Source organism: Sceloporus occidentalis, unplaced genomic scaffold (assembly GCF_023333645.1).
Source record: "Sceloporus occidentalis isolate IW3139 unplaced genomic scaffold, rSceOcc1.0.p SCAF_40, whole genome shotgun sequence".
Lineage (NCBI taxonomy): Eukaryota > Metazoa > Chordata > Lepidosauria > Squamata > Phrynosomatidae > Sceloporus > Sceloporus occidentalis.
This window is the reverse complement of record NW_028317020.1, coordinates 7,974,070-7,997,376: the sequence shown is the minus strand read 5'-3', so window position 1 is coordinate 7,997,376 and position 23,307 is coordinate 7,974,070. Positions and strand designations below refer to the sequence as shown.

General features: G+C 41.5%; 1 protein-coding gene across 1 annotated transcript in view; it reads right to left on the bottom strand.

The window, feature by feature from the left end:
- Positions 1-18,634: 18,634 nt before the first annotated feature.
- LOC149290338 (phosphatidylinositol 4-kinase alpha-like) overlaps positions 18,635-23,307 on the bottom strand; it is a 61,554-nt gene continuing 56,881 nt past the window's right edge. The window contains exons 51-56 of the mRNA XM_089489522.1: positions 22,613-22,738; positions 22,408-22,528; positions 20,580-20,739; positions 19,730-19,819; positions 19,564-19,647; positions 18,635-18,686 (exon numbers count right to left, since the gene is read on the bottom strand). Of these exons, the coding sequence (XP_089345648.1) occupies positions 18,635-18,686; positions 19,564-19,647; positions 19,730-19,819; positions 20,580-20,739; positions 22,408-22,528; positions 22,613-22,738 (633 nt within the window). The remainder of the gene's footprint in view (positions 18,687-19,563; positions 19,648-19,729; positions 19,820-20,579; positions 20,740-22,407; positions 22,529-22,612; positions 22,739-23,307) is intronic.

Genomic DNA, 23,307 nt, shown 5'->3' with positions numbered 1-23,307 from the left:
AAGCAAAACACTAGTTTCATATTAAAAAAATAAAAATAAGATTTGGGACCTGGGTGGAGGGGTTGGGAGGGGATGGGGTTATATTATGCGTACTCAAAACCTGCTGTTAAATATGAAATGTAGAAAATTCTCAGTTCAACAAAGTGGGCAATGAAAAACGCATATTCAGTTCCTGAAATATTACTATTTTGTTTTTGTTTTTTTCGGAGTAACAGGAAACATTTTTAAAAATGTATAATAAACAAGGATGTATTATAAAACCAGAAAAAAAAAATACAAAAAATAAAGCTTGTACCCAAATCCATAAACTATTTTTTAAACCAAAGCACATTTTGAAGAAACCAACTGGGCTCAGAAAAAAAAATACAAATGGACTATTTATATATCAATGTTTACATAAATATTTGCAGTTTCAGACCTCAATAAAAGACCAGGCAAAATTAATCCTTATTTCCGATGGACATTAAATGATTTATATTGAACTTTTTTGAAAAACAAAAATCTTGGGGGGGGGGTCTTGACGGTGTGGAAGAGGTCTGCTTTAAATTTTCGGGTAAGACAGAACTGGAGTTGTAAAAATGAACCCCTTGTGGCTTTAAATATTATTTTACGAGCCACCAGCTATTTCCTTATTCCAAATTCACATTTATGACTATATACACCAAAGGAAGACCATTCTTAAATTGTCACTGGTTTAAACGGCAGGGCTCCAGTATGTGGTACAGAAAGGTAAAAGCCAATATTCCAAAAACTCTGTTAATGCTACGAACATACATGTACCACGAAGTTATGGATTGCCCACGCCCTGGTGCACAGCTAGTGTATACTTTATTCACTGGTGAGAGATTATAGCATGTACTGGATTTTTCTTGAACCTCTACCTTGTGATTGTAGGGAAACCTTTGTACTCGTTTAAGGACACTAGTGATCTGTTGTGCCAACAGTTAAGCCATGTCTATGCGCAATATTGACAAATTGCATCCCAAAGCCCTTCGACCGTATGCCGGTAAGCGACAAAGTACTCCTGAGCGTAGCCATCATGTACAGAACAGAAATAACCAAAATAGCTTCCCATGGGAAAAATGAAGTGTTAATTTTGCCTGGCCTAAAAGAATTTATCAAAGATGGTGCAGATTTTTTGCAGTGTTTGTATTGTTTCACTATGTATGTGCAGTTCTGAATGTATTTATTTCACAGACCCTGTGTGCAACCAGAAGAGGGTGGTAAAAGTGTAGCAACAGTTTAACCCTTATACTGGAGATGGGGTTACGGAGCTCTTTGCACGGCTGTCTTGCAACCCTTTTGTACCACACGGCCCCGCAGCACATTGCGACGTGCCTCTGGCAGGGTAAAACTACAGGACTTCAGAAAAAGTGTAATGGGAAAAAACTAACAATCCTCAGAGACTCAAAAAAACAAAATAGCCATAAATCACCAAACAGGTCTTTCTGTAGCTCTTCTTTTTCATACTGAATATCTTCTGTAACTTTTTTTGTATTTTTTGTTTTTATTTAATGTAACAATGCCATCCGTTTCTAAGTGTTTTTATCCCTCCTGTGTAATTTTTTTTGCCTGTTATCTGTTTGCAGGATGTTGTGGTTTATTCCCTTACATTGAGAAGCAGGAGGTAGTTTAGGATTAAGAGGAGACGAGACCGGTTTCCATGTTAAAGATTTATTGGGAAGTCTCTAGTGGAAGTATCCCAAATCTTAAGGGTTGGACGGTGTTCGAATCTTTCTTTCAGACGCACGTTTTGATCTGGAAAAAAAATCTAGGCTAAAGATAGTTTCCTTTCTGGGTTTTAAAATGATTTACTAGCCATCGTGTCAGGGCCATGCATTTATTTACACAGCCGGGTCTTCCCAAACTGCGGACAGGCTCCTGTATGAGTTAAGAGTTTAAAAATACAAAAACTCTTTCATTACAAATAAGTTTTTTTTCTCTTTACCTGTATTAAAACACATTTTGCCAAAGGAGTTAGGAGTGCCTTGATATTCTAACTCTGATATGGTTAGCGGGTGCCAGATATTTCTTAAGTCTACAAAGGGAACTCTGTTGGCAGCCTTTTACAGAAATTGGATTTAGTGCTTCTCGGGCGCTTTTGTAATGTCTGAGCTCGTTTCGTGTATGTGGTTCCTGGAAAGGAAGGTGGATTACACCTGTCGTATTTCTAAGAATTCTGCCAGGGAGGTGCCCTCTTATTGCATAAGAGTCAGGTCTGGTGATGGATCATGAATCACGAACCCCAGATTAAAAAATGGTGTGCAGTATTAAAATAGAATTAATTAGGCGTAAGTAACAAATCAAATACTTTACGTCTTAAGACATTGCCTCCGTAACATTTATCTGGGTGTATGGAACACTGTTAACCCCCATGTTTTAATAACCGGTATTGAAAGCTTGATTCTAGCCCTATCCACTCTTAACTGAATGTAATGGATATGAGGCGTTAGATTTCCATAAATTACATAGAACTGGATGCGATGTTTACCTGGGCCCTTCTCTACTTGAACCAATCCTACCTCATGCTTCCCAAGTTCATAATATGTTCTCCTCATGGACTATCTATTCAGGTCAGAGTGCTCTTCTGAGCAGCTCATACTCAAGTGTCATAAGGAAGAGGATACAGAAGATTCTGGTGATCTGAACATTCGAGAAACTTTCAGTCTTAATGTACAGTGATTTAAAAAAAACAAAACTGTTATTTTATGATCTTTTCATTAAAAGCTTGATTCAAACACTTTCTTCTTATGCTCATGTGTTTAACTAAAATTAAGTTAAGCTTAGTTTAAGAACCAATGTGATTTTATATCTATAAACCATATTCAATCCGTTCTAGTTGTATTTTTAGAGTAAGCTTGCACATATACTAGTCTATTGAATTTGCTTAAGATACAAATAACCAACGTATACACTACCATTCAAAAGTTTGGGGTCACTTAGCTGTTTTCATGGAAAACGACATTTTTAGTTGTGTAGCATAACTGCAAAAGGATTTTCTAATTATCAATTAGCCTTTGAAATGTAAACTTGGATTAGTGAACACAACGCGCCATTAAAACACAGGAGTGATGACTGCTGACAAAAGGGTCTCTGTACGCCTTTGAAGATATTCCATTGACCAACCTTTTCCAGCTATAAAAGTCAGTTTCAACATTAAAACCATCTGCACTGTGTTCTGATCCATTTCATATTACTTCAATGGACAAAATGTGCTTTTCTTTCAAAAACAAGGACATTTCTAAGTGACCCCAAACTTTTGATTGGTAGCGTATAAAAAAATTGTAAATGGCTATTTTACATGCATATCCCGTGATTTGCATGGTATTTCTTCCCATAGTCGTCCTTTTTGGAATCTGGTTCTAGTCGGTGTAGAATAGTTGTGGGAATCTAGAACATTAAGGTCCCGATTGTAAGTGCTACTGGTAAGGTTGCATGTGATTCAGAGGACACCAGCATTATGGTATTAGAAAAGAAAATCCCATTAATTGGGTTCAATGAATGTTTTGTGTGATAGAATGACCCCTAGGAATATATTGGCTAAGTAGGGAGTTTGCAGAAGGATTACACCCTGATAAAACTGTTGGCCCATCATAGTGAATAATCTACCCTTATGAACCTATTTAACTTCAACTGAATTATATGTGGGGCAGCTTGGCCTTGCTTTTTAACATTAAAGGCTAGCGCACTTTTGTATAGTGACATAAAAGATTGTCTTCAACTCCCTCACAAACAGACCATTTTTGTGTGCAAACCTGATATTTAGGGGCTATAATTATTTCTGGGCATTTTCTCTGAATGACCCGCAATCACACAGTTAACATGGAGCATGAGCGAATGATTTGGCAGTTTGCCAGAAAACCTGATTGTCTCCGATACCCTTAAGAAATTGGCTCCTCACCCATTTAAACCCTTGTTGTTTCCGAGGAAGGAGTAGAAATGGGTTTCACATAGAATGAACACAAGTTTCTACATGCAGTGATTTTGTATCAATAAACTGTAGACGGCTGCATCTTCTATTCCTGAGCTAGTACGCTGGAGCCAAGTTGACAGCTAATCATAACCCGCCAAATGGTCCTTTACTTTCGGTTCGGATCTAAATTGCTGACAAGTCCTTATCAAGTTAACACATTTTGGATAACTTGCCAGTATGTAAGTTACTGTGATGAGTTTCTTTCTGGCCTACGGCCATGGTTTATAGAATAGTTTGGCACTGGTGTTTAGGTGAACGCTGCATTGAATGCCACCTTGATTTTAGTGCTAACATTATATAAAGACCACATAACCTGATCTGTGCACTTTGCTAATCAACATCAAGTTTATGGCAAAAGTTTGTTTCCGACATACCGAGGGAGTTACTGCTCATGTGCTGGTTTTATGAACCAGTAATGTGTATTTTTTTTTATGAGTCTGCCATCAGTTCCACAGCTATTGTGCTTTAAATATTCAAAATATAGATAAGAATATCTGCCTATATACACACTTGCTAGTGGTTGTGTGTGTATGTATATATATATATTTTTTTTTACCAATTCCGCAAACTAAGGACACGTATGGTTTAAGGGCGCTGTCCCACCTACCCCATTGTATTTAAACATAATTTATGCTACCACAAAAGCAGGCACTGATTGTTGCCATAGAAACCAAAAAAGCTTGTTTAAAGTTTGTGATGTGTTGATATGATTAAGCTTTAGAAGCGAGAATAAAATGGCAGACATGCTAAAGTTTACATGCTAGTGGAACAACCGTATGCACATTTTCTCTTTCGATCTAAAGAATTAGGAAAATGTCTTACATGGTAACCGATCACAACAAATAAGCAGTAAAATGAAAATCTGGAAAAATCCAAAACAAATGGGAATTAGTAAAGGTGACGCTCTGTGTCATGACCTATTAAAGTTTAACAATGCTAGTAGGAATTATCTGTGAAGGGTGTTTTGTTTTCATTTATCATTAAAAGAAAAACCCTTCTTTCTTTTTTTAATGTATGTATCTATCTGTGTGTGTGTGTGGCTGGGAGGCCTTGTATGTTTGGAGAATTGCAGGTGTTCCCTTGCGTGACTGTTATGACAAATACAACAAAGGGGTGGGTGTGAGGTGCTGCCATGGCCTGTATGACATCACATCACTGCCAAGCAGCGGGGAGAGGCCGCGACGATGTGGGAAGCTGATCACGCGTTGTGGTAAAACCTTCAAGCTGGACACACCTTCTGATAGCTGCATAATATGGACAAGGTTAGGAAGAGAAGTGGCAGAGCTGCACATCTCAGCCACAAAGCCAAACTCCATGCAAATGCAGCCATAATATCTCTTAGTAAGTTGCTTATACAAGAACCTCCTTGCTGGGCTATGTTGTAGTCAAGAATTCTCAACCCCAGGATGTTGTATATGGTTGCTTAACAGGGAGCAACAAAAGTGACGTCCCTACACCAGTGTAACAACTAATTAACGCTTACGATATCTAATCTATTTTATGAAATTCGCAGAATGAGAGCAAGCCATTCTGTTTTGTCGCAGAGCTCTTGCTTCACATTTAACTCAGAATTATCAGCTATATTCTAGCAAAGGGCGGTGCCGCATCATTTGTTGGGGTGATGTGTTCTCTGGTGAGATTAATGGACAATTGGTTTAAATGTCTTAGTAACTGCTTGCTTCTGCCTTTCTGGCACTGCTCATACTTGTTTAGCTGGTTTCTTGGATCTGTTTAAATGCCTCCTTTAAGGCACATCCAGTGACAAGGGGTCGGTAGCCTTTAGAAACTCATACACTGGATTCATGATGGCAGCCCTGGGAGCAGAGGTGTATCTACTGAAAATAGCGCCCCTGTCCAAATATCTAAAACCCATTTATTAGCCCCTGCTGCCCATATATATATATAAATATTAGTCCCTGCTGCCGATAGCAGGTATAGATCAACACATTAACACACAAACCCAGATCAATTGAAATTCACTTGTGATCTCAGCACTGAAGGTATATATCAAATAAACAGAATCAGACATACAAAACCTGTATTTGCAGGTATACAATAATAATATATGAAACGTAGCATCGCAGGTATAGATCAAATAAATACATGGAAACAACATTGAAGGTATTAATCAACGGAATGAGACATATTAACCCTGTATTTGCAGGTATACATAAATAATGTATGGAAACAGCATAGCAGATATGGATCTACAGAATAACACAAAAACCCAGCTTTGCAGGTATAGATCAATTGAAATTCACATAAAAACACGACGTTAAAAGGTATATTTAAAACCCCTAAATTACAGGCATAGATCACAGGTTGCACACCCCAAAGTCAGCCCTGGCGTCCGCACTGCCCATATAGAACCTGACCAGCACCCAGATAACACACACAAGATTTGCCACCTCTGTCCCCAAATAGCCCAGCACAAGTCAACTTTGTCCCCAAACAGCCTGGCCTGTGCCATCTTTGTCCCATAAACACACTGTCTGTGCCATCTTGGTCCCCAAGGCTCAAACCTCCTGCTAGTGCCATCTTTGCCCTTCCACAATTATACATCTGTGATACACACAAACACTTTTACAGTCACTCACTAATTCACACTTTCATTCAGACAACTCACCCACACATTAACTCATGCTCTCCCTCATTCAGACGATTCATCCACACATTAACTCATGCTCTCCCTCATTCAGACAATTCATCCACATATTAACTCATGCTCTCCCTCATTCAGACAACTCATCCACATACCGTATTGGCTCGGATATAGGCCGCCCCCGTATATAGGCCGCACCCTAAAAGTTTGGTGCTTTTTTAAAGAAAAAGTTTTTTTCTTTAAAAAAAGCACCAAAAAAACATGCTGCCACTCTGTATCCCCCCCGAGATATGCTGCCACTGTCCTCCCCCCCGAGATATGCTGCCACTGTCCTCCCCCCCCGAGATATGCTGCCACTGTCCTCCTCCCCCCTGAGATATGCTACCACTGTCCTCCCCCCCCGAGATATGCTACCACTGTCCTCCTCCCCCCCCGAGATATGCTACCACTGTCCTCCTCCCCCCCCGAGATATGCTACCACTGTCCCCCCCCCGAGATATGCTACCACTGTCCTCCTCCCTCCCCGAGATATGCTACCACTGTCCCCCCCCCCAAGATATGCTGCCACTGTCCTCCTCTGCCCCCCCCCCCGACTTACCGGAGCAGACTCCTGGGTGCCGGCACCGGAAGTTGTATACGCGTATTGCGTAGATGTCCCCCGCCGGCCCCGCAAGACACCCAGGAGTCTGCTCCGGTAAGTCGGGGGGGCTCCCGTGCCGGCACCCCCCCGTGGGAAGTGCTGGCAGGGGAGGCTGTCTGAGCGTATCGGGGAGTAGGATGCAGGTCCCCTGCACCGCTGCGGGGGATCTGTATCCTAACCCCGCTGCCTGCCCGGCGCCCGGGACTGCATGTCCCGGGCGTCAGGCGCTAGACCCCAAATATAGGCTGCACCCCCACTTTAAAGACTTAAAGTGGGGGAAAAAAGTGCCAATACGGTATTAACTCATGCTCTCCCTCATTCAGACAATACATTCACATATTAACTCATGCTCTCCCTCATTCACTCAATGCATCCACACATTAATTCACACTCTTTACTTATATCTACCCCTCCCTTATCACTTTCTACCCCCTCCCCCTCCCTTTATCACTTTCTACCCCCTCCCTTATCACTTTCTACCCTCTCCCCCTTTGTAGGTCCAGCGACGGGAGCAGGAGTCTTCTGTCTTCCTGCACTGCTGCGGTGTCCGCTGCTTCACTGGTGAGCGCTGTAATATGACGTCATATTTCGGCGCTCAGCAGTGAAGCAGCGGGCACCAGCGAGCGGCTTTAAAACGCTGTCTTTTTTTTTTTGATGCGGGGGAGAACGAGGGGCGCCGAGCGGTTGCTAGGCGCCCCTCTCCTCCGCATAAAAAAAAAAAAGACGGCGTTTAAAAGCCGCTCACTGGCGCCCTTTCAAATGGCGCCTATGGCACGAGCCATAGGTGCCATACCCTAGATACGCCTCTGCCTGGGAGCCAAGAAATGGTATCTAGTCGCCTTGCAGACCTGGCGCCCGAGGTTTGTACAGCCCTGCGTTAAGCATTGGCTGAGACTGTCCTGCTAATAAACATCAAGGGCACCAGAGCACATCAAGTTACAGCCAAGCTGTCATTTATTCCCAAGTCTTACATTTAACAATCTTAAAACAATCACTGTAAATGTGAGATCTTAATTCCTTTTCTTAGGAACAGGTTAATTATACCTCCCTATTATATTCTCTGTCCTATTGTTAGGTTGCTCATTGATGTTCCTCTGGTTGAGGTGGTCTTTGTGTGTGGGGTGAAAACATCAGCACAGTAATTTGATTAGATAATGCAGACCCTGCCACTCGGTGACACACATCATGGCTTCCTTAATTAATTTAGTTATGGCGCTGGTGCTAGACCTATTTATGTGAAATAAAAAGCTAATCCCTTGCTTATTTATAACGTGGTTTTTTTTATAGGAGGTGTAGGAATTTGTAGAAGTGTCCTCTTTTGCTATTTGAAAGGTGAAATATTAGGCTTCTTAGAACAGCAAGTGGTGCATCTACAGTTTAGATGCTATAGCAGAACTAATAAAACATCACTGCATGACTGGATCTGTAGATCAAAAGATGCAAATACACACAACAGAGTCAATATTCATCTTTGTCTTGTGAAGGGGGGGAGAATGCAGGCAAACAGGTTTATTCACTAAAGGGAATTGCAATTTCAACTCCTTGACTTCACTTACCATGAGCTTCAGCGGCACAAAGAACTTGGCTGGCACTGTAAATGTATAGTCAAATCACTGAGAGTTCTTCACCCATTGAATTATAGAGGACCACCTCAGCCCTTCTTGCAGGAGAAACTTATTAGTATTGTTGAGGGAGTTGAAACCCCCTCAACCGTTTAGTAAATAAAGAAAAGGAATCCCAGCACTCCAAACAGCTTCAATCTTTAGGAAACTTTATTAAGAGAAAATAGTAAAAAAGACCCCAAAGAGTAGATGGGGGAAAATCTACTGCATCTTCTGTAATAAAGCACATACCAAGCGAACAGATTATTTTAAAATAGGTCACAGAGAAAATATGATGAAAGTATGATTGCCTTCTTAAGCTATGTCACACAGGGCCCTGTACAGGGTAAATTGTGGATTTTATGATTGACTCTCCCATCCCAACCCAGGCAGCTGTATGGTTATTGATGTAAGGAAGAAGAACAATGAGGGCAAATGTCGCAGGGAGAGTAGGGGCGCGTTCGCAAAAAGGTGGACAGAGAACAAAGTAACGGCTAAAGTAGGACTTTAGGTTTCACGGTTCACAGTAAGAAATGGTGACTAGATTAGAGAATAGAGATTGGGGATATGTCAGAAAGACAAAGGACACCCCAAAAATCTAATAAACATGTACCTTAAAACTGGGCATGGTGATGTATATGAGAAGATGATAGATCCAAAGTCATGGTTTTTGATGGAGGAATTGTGGATGCAAGCTAACTTATTAATTCTGGGATAAATACAATACTGCAGAGGACAGAAGGATAATAATAGGTTTATATAAACAAACACTTAAGATGGAGTGGCTGTTCCAACATGATTTTGGACCACTAGTTTTAGGTTTATTCCATTTAGAAATATCTCCATTTTTAATTATATTTTGCACTAAAAATCTACGTAATAGTTATATTTCCAGCCTTTATGATGGCTTCTGTCTCCAAGTCCTGTTAATGTCTTTTGGCTTGAACTCTTGACCTGATTTAGAATGATGTCAGCAATGTCCATGCTCTTAGTCACCCACAGCAGAGGGCAGGGTGGGGGGGGGAGGGGTGATTAGGGCACAGGGGGGTGGAGAGTGGAAGGATCAGAAGGAGGGGGTGAAGGGAGAGAAGGAATACTTGCAGTCCTCAGCTGAGGCTGGCATATGAAATCATTTCATCTATCGCCTGTACCCTTCACTCAATCGTTACAATGCTTGGAGAAGATAGTGCGTCCTTAAGCAAGGCCTTAGACCAAGAACTTAGTCTGCTTGTCATCTTGTGCAAAGAATATGCTAGTATTACAAATAGCTCAGAAACCTCTACTTTCCTTCAAATGAAACAAACTAAACTGAAATCGTTTGCAACCAAAACAGCATATTAAAGACTTTACTTTAAACTTAGTCAAGTGTCACCCGGCTAATGCTCTTACAGCGATATCTGAAAAAGTGGGCTTGTGATATAGTCTGCCCCTAATCTGCAAAACCGTAAGGCTCACAGGAAACAAATGCTTTGTTATTCAGTCGCGCGTCACTGGCCATTTATTTTAGCGCAAATTAAGAAAATAAGCGTGTACATTGTACATACAAAAAACTAATTTGTACATTTGTTTTTACAACTGAAAGCTTTTATTATTCTTTGAAATACTTATAAAAACAGTTTCGGTGGAAGTGTAACCAAAATCACGAATCCTCTTGCCAAAAACATTGGCTAGTGTCCATTTTAGGCAGAGTCTCCTCCACGTTATACCCTCTTTTGCTGTCAACAGGGTAGAAGAGGTGTTCAATTTGTTTTTTTATTTACTTCCCCGCGTATCTTCCAGCAATAATTGGCCGTATGGCCCTACACTCTCTGTGACCTTCATGAAAAGATAGGGTCCTACAAAAATGCTTACATTAACACCAGCTCTTCTTGAGCAGCACGGTTGTTCATTCCTATCACCCTTCCCATAGGCTGGCAGTGAAGGGGTGAATGCCATCTCTCTTCCACTTCCACTCCCTACTCTCCCCCATCTTTCAATCCCAGCTGCCTGGTTGCTGTGGTTACGCAGCTTCATGTTCAGGCGGGTACAGAATGCAAGATGAGAGAGGTATAAGCATGAATAACAAAATACACTCGTACTCCACCTCCCCGTGACACGCGTGGACCATCCACCAACCCAGCCTTCTAGGAGAGGGACAGGAAAGAAAAAACTCCAAAGGAAATGGGGGAGGGAGAGTATTTTTTTATACCCTTTACCAGTCCTGTATTGTCAAGCTGCAGATGGTGCTCAGGTGGTGATCTCATATAAAAGGGTAGATTGTACAGGAATTCACAAGAATATTTGTCCATGCCCACCCATCTGTGCTGGCACGCAGCTCTTAATTAGATAGTGGCCTGTTTCCTATAATTATGTTAGTAATTATGCTCATTTAAATTGATTATTAAGTAAAATGTATTTCCCATCTCAGCCAAGCCAAGAAGCATCTGGGATACATGAGTTCCTTCCAGCAGAGATATATATTCTGTATTAGCATAGTGTCAATGAATATTATTGCTTTACACTGTTTGGTGGGCATGTAAAGTACGAGTCACTGCCTCATCGCCACCTACTTTGTACCTGACGGATTGAAATCCTTTTTCAACTTCTTACTGGACACAAATAACTATTAGTTTTGCCCTCTGGAATGCCTCTTCTAATCCCTTCACCTCTAGTTCTCTGCATCTTATCATTCCGAAACCTGGCCGGCCTCTTCGAACACCACTCTCTCCTATGGTGGCCTCTGCCTCACACTCCCAGACCTGGTGACAAAAAAATCTGGTGGAGTAGGCTTCCTACTCATTCAACTTGAACTTTTCAACCTATTCTCTTTCTTCTCCATCACTTTCTTTTTCCACCTTTGAGGTACATGCTCTCTGGCTTCCCAATCCTATATCTTTACATAAATCTGTGGTAAACCATCCCCCTGGTGCTGCTAATATCAATCCTGACCACTTCGCGTCTTGGTTTCCCCACTTTCTCTCCTCTGTCCTGTCTCTCATCCTTGGTGTCTTCAGCACCCCTGTAGACCAGTGGCCTCTAAATCACTTTCTATTACCTCACCCTTTGATCTCACACATTATACTAACTTTTCAAACTCCACTTTCCTCCTCTCTGACAACACCTTTTATCATGCTCTTTCACTTTGCCTGCTGCTCTCAGAATTTTCCCAAAAACCTTCCAGCAATTCTCAAGGAATCTACTCCTCTCTAGAACATGTTATGCCCTAACCTTGCTAACTTTCTCTACAACTCCACCCTCGCATCTGCTTTTGAAGACATAGCCTCAACCACTAATCCCTCTTCTGGTACTGCTGAACATAGCTGGCAGAAATCTCATTCTCTCTACTAGAAATTCTCACCCTCACTAAGAAAACCTTCTTTATCTCTCTTATTCCCTCTTTATCTCACAATCCTAAAGGCCCTCTTTGGTATTTTAAACTGATGAAACTGAACCAATCAGAAGTGAAATATCTATGTGTCTCTCCTGCTCTCACCCCATCTCTGACTCTGCTCTTTCACATACACTCTCCTTCCTCCAGTTCTCTCTGGTCACTGAAGATGTAATTTCTGCTCTTCTCCTTACCTGGCATCCAACCACATTTCCCCTCAATCCTATTTCTTCTCACCTTACCTGATGGTCTCTCTTATACATGCTGCCCTACACTAACCACAACTCTTATCCTGAAAAATCCCCCCCTGGACCTCACCAACCCTTGCTAATAACACAAGGTGCAGACTCATTATCTCCCATTTTGACTACTGTAACTCTGTTTTAGTTGGTCTCTTGTTTTGCCACCTTGCAAAACATATTGAATCCTGCTGCCAGACTTATCTTCCTTACCCATTGCAATACTGACACCTCTCCTCTCTGGTAACCACTTCACTGGTTGTCAGTATGCTTCAGGATTCAATTCACTCTTATGACGCTTTCTTTCAAGGATATTCATAGTGGTTCCCCTACTTACATCTCCTACCAGTTTCTCCTCTCATTCGGTGATGAAAGTGTGTTCTCTGCTCTGATTTCTACATCTCAGGCATACTCACAAGATTTTCCAAGGGGTTCTCATCCTCTGGAATGCCCTTCACTGACTTATCTGACGTTCCCCTCCAAAAAATCCCTTAAGTCCCACTTCTTTAGGGTATCCTCCCACTTACCTAGACCCTCTCCTGCTTTCAGTACTGCCAACAAAAAGGGTAGCTTCCTAGCAGCACATCAGTATTTTCAAATAGATAAGGTGAATTAATGTCACAATTTTAATAAAGCAGAAATGTATGCTGTAGCATTCTGCATAGAATATTATGCTGGCAAAACGCTCGGCCCTTTTGTTCACTTTGACCACCGTGCTGTAACATTTGCTCATGTAAACCCGTTGCGCTAACAGCTGCAATGCAAAAGGGAAGCACGTTGCATCACAATAACGACTGCAGCAGCGGACAGGAGAGGGGTCAAGGGTTTGAGGTGTACAATGCATAATGGGCCAGCACGCAGCATTAGTGGTGGTTGAAGGAGGGGGGGGTGTATGCCACCCTCTCTAGTAACTCCAGCTGCCACTTCTCTGCCCCCCTCCTCTATGATCAGACACGTGTGTGTATGAGTACAGGCACCCTGCCAGCCAGGGAGGCCCTGCATAAAGCTGTCCCTGGCAGGGAGCCTGGCTGCATGCTTACATGAACAGGGAGGGTGGTGTGAGGTGTCAGGCTGCGCGTGGCACTTGCTGCGTATCTCAGATCAGCAGATGCTAACACGTTATTGCCAACTCTTCCCAAGCTCCATGGACACCGTCAAAGTGACTCTGTTCTGAATTAAAGACAAAAAGGGATCCAGAATGAATAAATGCAGAAGACAATCAACGTATTGCATTTGTTCCGTTAATTCTATCATTGCTATTGACTATAACGCTTGATGTGCTCCTCACTCTGCAGACTGTATTTCTTGTCCACGATTTTATCTTCAAATGACTAAGGAAGAGCGGCTTCGACTGGTCTTCCACTTCCAGGGACAACACTTTTTGACTGCAGGGCTGCACCTTCCCCCGATTCGTACTTCTATTTAATCAGGCATATGTACCTTGGGGAATGGCCCATCCAAGTAAGCTGGTGTCACTAAAGACACTCCCTGCTCAGCCTGAGGGATGCCAGCCGGCCTGGTGACATTGTAGCAGTTGCCAGGACAGATGGGGGAGGGAGGGTTAATTGGGTTAATTAGCCTGTTGCCTGCCATTAACAGAGCCAGTATCCCATTTAATATATTATGGTGTGCCCCAGTGAGCCTGTGTTTTATCTGTGATTCCTCCAGGGCACTGGGTGTGTAGGTTGCGGGGGGGGGGAAGGTGTCTATTTTCTTCTGCAGGACAAGACATGCCCTTTCTCATCTCTGATCTTTTATCCCATCTTCTCTTCCCACTCCTACGTTTACCTGACCTTCTAAAAACAGCGTATGAAAGTCAGTGTTTGCCATGTACCCCTTGCAGCTCTTTAACAAAGCTAAGAGAAGGGGGAAAATAGCAGCGGGCCTTGTGTTCATTGTCATACGGTCTACAAACATACGTCCCCTTCGCCATGTAACACCAACGTTACAACCTACGTACAGTATCTTCAAAATGCTGCAGCTGCTCATCACGTGACACCTAATGTATAAACCGCAGCAGCCATGACCTGTTTGTAATACATATTATTCACTCTGAAAAAAAGATGTATGAGGTCTGAAAAGCTTATGTAACTTTACAGTTTTTTCTATGTTGGCCCAATAAAAGGCATCGACTTCAACTAAAGGCTCCATGTTTGTGGGAGTAATACAGCAATATACAACATATATTTTTTCTAATTTTCTAATCTATAATCTGGAATCTATAGTAACACGCTTTGCTGCGACCAGTTCACCAGATACACTCATTACACCACACACAGAGCAATGGCACTTATTCATACAGTAGCGGGGGGATACAATTCCAGGTTTCCTCTGATGAAGATGTGACGGCAGCGAACCACACGCCAGGTTTATTTGTATTATAAGGAAAGAAGACAGCTTTCATCCAGCATTTGTCTCCTATGTCTAAATAGATGGTACTATCCCGGGTCCGCTAGAATGCTAACTACCTGACTTCAGGCTGACTGTGTTTAGGCGATTCAGTTTCCAGTTCTGTAGTACCAGCAGGCATTGGGGTTCGTAACGAGTAATTGGAAAAACTGCAATGAGAGGTCATGTACTTTAATACTGATTTCTATCTGATTTACTAGGGCTTGACATCTGAAACTTCTCTGTATAAAAGATTTGCGGAGGGGATTGTGGGGAACATATGAGGCATGTGGAACAAATTTGAGGAGCATGTGATAGGTGTGTGGAGTGGAGACTGGCAAACATGTGTGTGTGTGCAGTATTTGAATATATTTCCACATACTGAATTGTAGCACAATGACATCTAGTGGTCAGAAAGTAATTCCAACTATCCCCCCCCCCACCACACACGACCACCAATGTATATTTCTAAGATCTCATCGGAAGAGGAATAAAACAGAGCTGCTACTACACAGGCTTTTAGAAGCTCTAGTTAAAAATAAATATAGAATACATTGTTTTTTTTAAGGGTGCCAAAATTCACCTGTGCTCCCTAGCCTGCTCTTGCAACAAACATCATGGAAGCTGTAGTGGGCAAGACAAAAATAAAAGCACTCTTAAAGGGGAACTCCTGCCACCCTGCCCTTAATAATACTAATAATAATAATTAATCCTTAAAATATTTTACTTAAATGCAAGTACTCTCCTCCCACTCATGACCCTCTGTCTCTCTCCTACCTCCTCTCTTACAACCTGGAAGCCCCTTGGAGCTCAGAACATTGCATGCAAAGTTATCCCAAACATATGGATACTGCAGACCGTGTCTAACGTTACATATGGAAACCACATACTGCCGATAAGGCTGCAAAGCGGGGAATTATTTTCAGCAATATGCAGCTTCACCCATGGGGTTTTGACATAAGATGAAGATAGTGCCACTTGGTTTAGTCTGAAGTGCTAATGGGAGAGGTGACCCTGGAGCGCTGTGAAGAAGACAGCATCCTGACAAATGAGTCAGGAGACATACAGGGAAAACTTCAGGTAAGTTTTTGAGCACACTGCTTCACCTAACACCTATCTACCACGTACACATTACCAGATACCCTACTGACTACACAACTACACCAACACCAATGGAGTTACTAGAAAGGGAGCAGGTTTCAGAAAATGTATTAAACAACCTATAACTAGTTTGTGTACCAGTCGACTTAACTGGTTTGGAGAGATTTCTTTTAGAAATACAGCATGATATGAGGAACTTTGTTGCAGTGTTGATATTTAGACATTATTTTGTTGTTTTATTGAATACTGACCCTTGTGGTTGATTATTGGAATTATATAAGATACAAAATGTACTTATGTATAGGCCCCAGAGAACATAGTGGTCATCACCGTATGAATCAATTAAATGCTTCTCATTTTAGGGGTTGATATAGAGCAGGGGGTCGATAGATTTGGTTAGGATCTAGGAGCCAGCAAAAAAAATAATAATTTAGGAGCTACCCCCCCATTATTATTTTCATTTATTTACCGTTTAACCATTAACTGATATAAGGGGGAAAGTTAAAAACAAACAGTGGTTTGTTTATAAAACAAATATTATGCCTTTGCTGTGAAAATATAATATCCATCACCCATATTAACAGCAATATGCCATATATTAATATTCTCCTTCTACTGTTAAATTATACAATTATAAATTAATAATGACACATCAGGTATTCTCCCCTGAGTCAAACAGAATGTTTGGCCGGTATTTGAATGGTTAAATATATTGGCATATTCTAAAAGGTACTTTGTTGAATTAACCCCTCTGGTGCCTAACATTTACATGGTGAATGAGCAGACATTGCTACAAATCAGGATTTCATAGAAAAAAAATATATACTGTATTGGCTCGAATATAGGCCGCACTTCCCCCCCCCCACTTTAAGTCTTTAAAGTGGGGGTGCGGCCTATATTCGGGGTCTAGCGCCCGATGCCCTGGACATGCAGTCCCGGGCGCCGGGCAGGGTTAGGATACAGATCCCCCGCAGCGGTGCAGGGGACCCGTATCCTACTCTCTGATACGCTCAGCCTCCCCTGCCAGCACTTTCTACGGGGGGGGTACCGGCACGGGAGGTTGTCTAAGCGCATCGTGCGGACGGTCACCGGCTGCGGAGGTTGTTTACCCGCATCGCCGCAGCCGGTGAACGTCCGCAAGATGCGTTTTACCTCTGCCCCCAAGACTTACCAGAGGAGACTCCCGGGTGTCTTGCGGGGCCGGCGGGGGACATCTACGCAATACGCGTATACAACTTCCGGTGCCGGCACATCAGCTGAGTGTGGCAGCATATCTCGGGGGAGGGGGGGGGAGTGGCAGCATATCTCGGGGGAGGGGGGGGAGAGTGGCAGCATATCTCGGGGGAGGGGGGGGAGAGTGGCAGCATATCTCGGGGGAGGGGGGGGGAGAGTGGCAGCATATCTCGGGGGGGGGAGACAGAGTGGCAGCATGCTTTTTTGGTGCTTTTTTAAAGAAAAAAAATTTTCTTTAAAAAAGCACCAAACTTTTAGGGTGCGGCCTATATACGGGGGCGGCCTATATCCGAGCCAATACGGTATATTTGCTACCCAAGTTGCCTAGATTTTGTAACAACTGTAAAATGGGACTTTTTAACAGGATCCACTGATGTAGTATCACCCTATATAAAAATAAAAAAAAAGCTGAGGCAGACGAGCCGCAGCCAGCATACCTCTCAGGCACCAGGTAGTGACATCATATGTTTAGTAGTTTTTGTTTCTTTGTGGTGAATCAACATATTGAGAAATCTGTTACTTATTGTGCAATATATCTTAACTCACTCGAGATTGTAACCTCGTTGGGCAGGACCCTCCTCACCTGTTCTGCAAGTCAAATTACAGTAAACAATAAATAATAATAAGAGAACAAGTTGAACTTGCGAAAGCTTTCAATTTATCAGAGGTCCCTTCAACTACACAAAGAGTCCGGAAAAAGCACCTAACTTTTGGAAACACAAACTGTCATCCGCCAATTTAAAGTCGGTCATAAACTCCTTGAATATATGAATTGTAAGAACCGCCGCATAAACCGTTAGTACTATAGAAACAACATGTAATCATAATATACATTTAATCCTTATGAACAGATAAAAACATCTCACAAGTAAGCAAAAACCAGAGAAATGCACGACATGTAACATCCTCTGAAGCTCTCCCATAGCATTACAGATTTCTATTTATTTTCTTTATCATACAAGTGTCACGCTCTGAAAATATCATTGATTTGTTTAATTACATTTCACAGATTAAATACATTTTCAACAGAGTTTGTACACACTAAAGGAAAGCCACTTTCTTCATCTATACTGTGTGAAGCAAGTCCATCGTATTCAGGGTGCAGTGCAAAGTCCAAGCAGGACCCAAGAATAAAGTTCTGAATAATTAGCATCCTGCCTTTATGTAGAGGAAACAAGAAGAAAATATATACCACAACATAAAGTGCAAAAAGGACAGGGCTCCAACTCAAATACAAATGGGTTTGTACAATACAGTATCTGTACCCACCAATAAAATAAACCGAGTCTCTGTGTGCAGAATTTCAGCTTGGGGCAGCTTTACAGGAAATGCAATTGAATCTCTGTAGGTGATGGTCCACATGCCTCCACCTTTCTTCACTTTACTGCAGGCATCTTCATGGATCTTCAAGCGGAAGACGAAACACAGCAGCTACACAGATGGAAGGACTAAAGCCGGACTGGAGAAGGGTGCATAGGTCCCGAAGAGCCTTAATATGGGATGTCATTCTGATAGTACTGGATCATGTCATAAGCTTTGCTCCTGTAGAACAAAATTAAAATAAGAGGTAGCTCAACCCAGAACACACGATACAAGCTGATTTTTTAGGGAAAAGTCAAGCACATATTTTCTGGTTATATGGCAAAAGCTCAATAGGGGAGACAAATCAATAGGACCATAAGGGATACACCAACAGTTATTAAAATGGTTTTGTGAAAACGCTCCAAAACTATTAACAAAAATGATTTAACCAGTGACTCTATTCACAGGAGTTGTTCCACAAAACTGGAAGTTGGCAATTGTAGTACCACTTCTGGTCTCAAGGAAAGGATTGTTAAATATCTAAATGTAAATGGTTTGTAAAATCAAAAAGAAGCATGAATTTACCACAGGGAATCTATCATAATATACTTTTTTGACTGTGTAACTACAATAATACACCAGGGAGGCAGTCGGATGGACAATTCAATGGCTGTGTGAGGCAGAAGGTTGTAGTTAATGGTGTACATTCAGAGGAAAGTATTGTTACTTGTGGGGCATACTTATTAGTTATATTACGAACAGTCTTAAGGGCAACAAGCAATTCTGGTGTGAGAAGTAGACTAGCCCCTAGCATCCCTGGAGCTAAGCCTTGGGATAAGGTGTTTCTTATCAGTGTAATTATCCATCGGGACAGGACCACTAAGAAATGTTATGTAAATATTAACATATGAGATCTTAAAGATTGTACTGACTTATTACACAATATAAAAGTAATATGGTAATCAAATTCCCTCAAGCAGATGTCCCCTCTTTGGGTAACAAAACATGACAAGTTCATCCTTATGATTCATCAACACCATTTTCCCTAAATCTTTTTATATTTATAAAGAGAAACATTTCCCAGACAACATCTGAAACAAAGAAAGCAGGTCCAGACCTGTTGCTGAGGAAGCAGTTTTGAATGATTTTCAAGATGAAATTTGCTGCTTCTCTCTCAGTCATGTTGGCGCTGAACCGGTGCCTGTTGAAGAGGGATATAAAGAATGAGTTCAGGGTATGGATGGAGCGTAAAAACTTTAATGCTCCGACTGCGATAAACTCACTTCAGCTGTTTGATAGTCTGCCCACGGAAGCAAGGCAATCCAGTGTCCAGCATGAGAGTGACCAGGGACACCACCGCATCCATGTATGGTCTGGGATACAAGAGATACAAGCACAGTAGTAAGTGGATGGTACTTTCTTAAAACTACCCCCGTGATATCTGGAGATACCAAACTACTTTCTTGTGATATAGTGTCTGGATTATTGAAACCCTCTACTAACTGGTCTTCATCTCCCAGCCTTTCACTGCTACCAGTCGCTCTTTATCTGCTTTATCTTTTCCAATCACGTCACCGGCTCCCTATACATTCCATAATTAAATGAAAAAGTCCTGACCTATAAAGCCCTTGATAACTACGCACCCTATATCTCTACTCTCATATGCAAATAAAAAAATTGACCCCTCCCAACTAAATGCCTTGCTGGAGATGTGTTCACCCAAACACCTCCCTGGACTTGATATACTTACCTCCAGTCAGCTCTCAAGGAAAGCTGACGGCAGGGGTCTGTTCAGACCCCAGTGGGCATGTGTGGAAAGTGCTGCCATTGATTCAAATAGAACTCTTTCCTGCCAATGACTGCTTCATGGAGCCAAACAGTGACAAGAATGGTTCACAAGGCAAGTGAGGCAAGGGCTTTAATTTTACTTATTCTATTTTATTTTGGCAAAATGTATATTAAAGTACTCACATAGTACTTTAGTATGCATTCTTCTTTACAGGGGGTGTTAGGGACATTAGACTAAAAGGGAGGCAGAGCTAGGTAACTTATAGAAAGTTGTTGGATTGGACACCTGATCTATTTTGAAAAGGAGCACCACAGCTTCTGATGCAATAGAAGCTTCTTCCTTACCTCACAGCCAGGTAACCCCGCACACACATCTCCATGAACCATTTGAATGGTGTGGCTTCCATCTTGCCGCCCATAATCATCACCATTTCATCAGTCAGCTTGATGTCTGGCTCCCAACCAAGATTACCACCAGGAGAACTTTCGAACATGAAGCCAAAATCTGTAAACAAGTAAACATAATTCTGTCAAACCGTCAAACCAAAAATATACATTTGTTAGTCATCCATCATTTTATCTTTTTGTTCTTTGTACATGACAAATTCATTCCTAAGCAAAATATTACCCTGAAGGATGTCATTTTAGTACAATATTCCTATTTGTCAATGGTGCATAACAAATTGAGAGCCTCTGTACTTTAGATAGAAGATCCAGCTCCACAAATAAGGGTTAAAAATTCAAAATTTAATTAGACCAGTTAAAACATGATAGACAAAAAAAGAGAAAAAAGAGAGATGTGCTCAAGTGATTGAGAAAAAATACGCCAACGCGTTTCAAACCTTACGGTTCTTAATCATGGCTTAAAAGTATGTTGCTGCTCCTAGTCTCCTAGTGATTTTTCAACCAGTGATAATGTACGTAGTTGGTTACATCTTAAAGGATGTTACAAATGCTCTAAACCCAGGTGCAACTTGTGTAGTTACATCAAGAAAACTAATTTGTTTAGGTCACTAAGTAATCGCAAAAGCTACTCTATAAAAACTTTCATCAATTGTGATACAACGCATGTCATATATTTAGCAACATGTACTTCATGTAATGTACAATATGTCGGGTGCACTACCCGAAAGTTTAAAAGACGTATATATGAACACATACATGATTTAGGTACAGCTCTTTCTTCGCTACGATCCATGTCTGGTTTATCCAAACATTTCAGTGAAATACATAATGGTAATACAACAAATTTAGAAGTAATAGGCATAGAACGCGTTCACCCCCCTAATAGGGGAGGTGATTGGTCCCGTGCTCTTCGCCTAAGGGAAGCTTTTTGGATTTTATGCCTTGACACGAGATTTCCTGTGGGCATGAATTATAGAAATGACCTAGCATATATTTATTAAACTTTATATATTATATTATTATTATTACGTTGATTTTTGTTCATTTGTTATACGTACTGAAATTATCATTTGATGTAGAATTTCCATGTCTACCATGATTTATATCAATTGCACCCGCTCCCTTGATTTGCTTTTGATTTGATTTGTATCAATTGCACCCGCTCCCTTGGTTTGGTTTGTATTAATTGCACCCATTCCCTATGTTGACTAATTATGGGTTAACGAGGGGGCGTGAGCATAGATCAATCTCTAGACAGAGTCATTTATATATAAGGTGCAGTAGCAGCAACATACTTTTAAGCCATGATTAAGAACCGTAAGGTTTGAAACGCGTTGGCGTATTTTTTCTCAATCACTTGAGCACATCTCTCTTTTTTCTCTTTTTTTGTCTATCATGTTTTAACTGGTCTAATTAAATTTTGAATTTTTAACCCTTATTTGTGGAGCTGGATCTTCTATCTAAACTGTCATTTGGATTAACCGAGGATATGGCTCGGCCTTCTATCCCGTGCTCCCTGCAATTTGAAGCGTCTCTGCAAAACATCTAAATGGTGAGCTGGAGTTATCTTTGTTTTTTGTTACATTTTCCTCTGTACTTTAGTTACTCTAAGTTGGAGATGATATGGACTGGGGGTGGAATGGAGTGAAAAGGAAAATTGTGGAAGGAGTGAAAGTTGTTGTGCGAGAGAAGAAATGCAGTTGTGAGCAAGGACAAACACTGCATCAAGTTTAGGGGAGCAGAGGACAGGGCATGGTCTGGAACTAACCAATGTGGATGATATGACCCTTCTTATCCAGCATGATGTTGCCATTGTGTCGGTCTTTAATCTGCAGCAGGAAAAGCAACAGGCTGTAGGCTGCCATGCTGCGTATAAAGTTATATCGAGCCTGAAATAAAAAGGTAAAAAAGGTTTACAAAATGGATAGAAAACAGGGCAACATATACGAAACTTCAAGGTACAGACAAAGTACCTTCTGGAAAGCAAGAGTAGACTCATCTCCATACTGGCGTGTAAAGTAGTCATACATGCCAAAGTCGGTCTGACGACCCAGCTGATCTCGAGAGGTGCAGTCTGGAATGCACTCAATGACCCCACACTGTGGTAGACAAAGACAAGACAGTAAACCCTATTTCTTTATATAGCTTTTAAAACACTGTCAATCTTGTTGAGGTGATGTGTTTTGCATAATCAAACAGACAATCCTGATCAGAAGCCTTGTTGCCAAAAGCACAGTACAAACATGAGGAGCTTCTTGCAACGCCAAAGGGTTTTCAACTACTCTGACTGCCTTGGTTCCTTGACATTTCTTGCGATCCAGTTGAAACTCATACATTTGTGTAAACATCTTTTTGGGACCAGAAATCCTTTAAAGCTCAAAATGTGGCAAATACATGCCTTTCTAGTTGACTCTTTAACTTCAATTGCCATCGGTCTGTGCATCTGAGAATGTTGAAGCCTAAGAACAGTATGGAGGCCACTGTTGGGCTTTTCCTTCACTAGGCTCTTTTAAAAACTCTGCCTAATAACATGAGCACAGCTATGTACCATAATCTATTAAAAAGTAGTGTGAACTATGCAAAGAAGATCAGTGAACAAAATTACAATTATAATAGAACCGCATGTGGCAAAATAACTTGCTATACCCGAAAGTGCCATGAATAACAC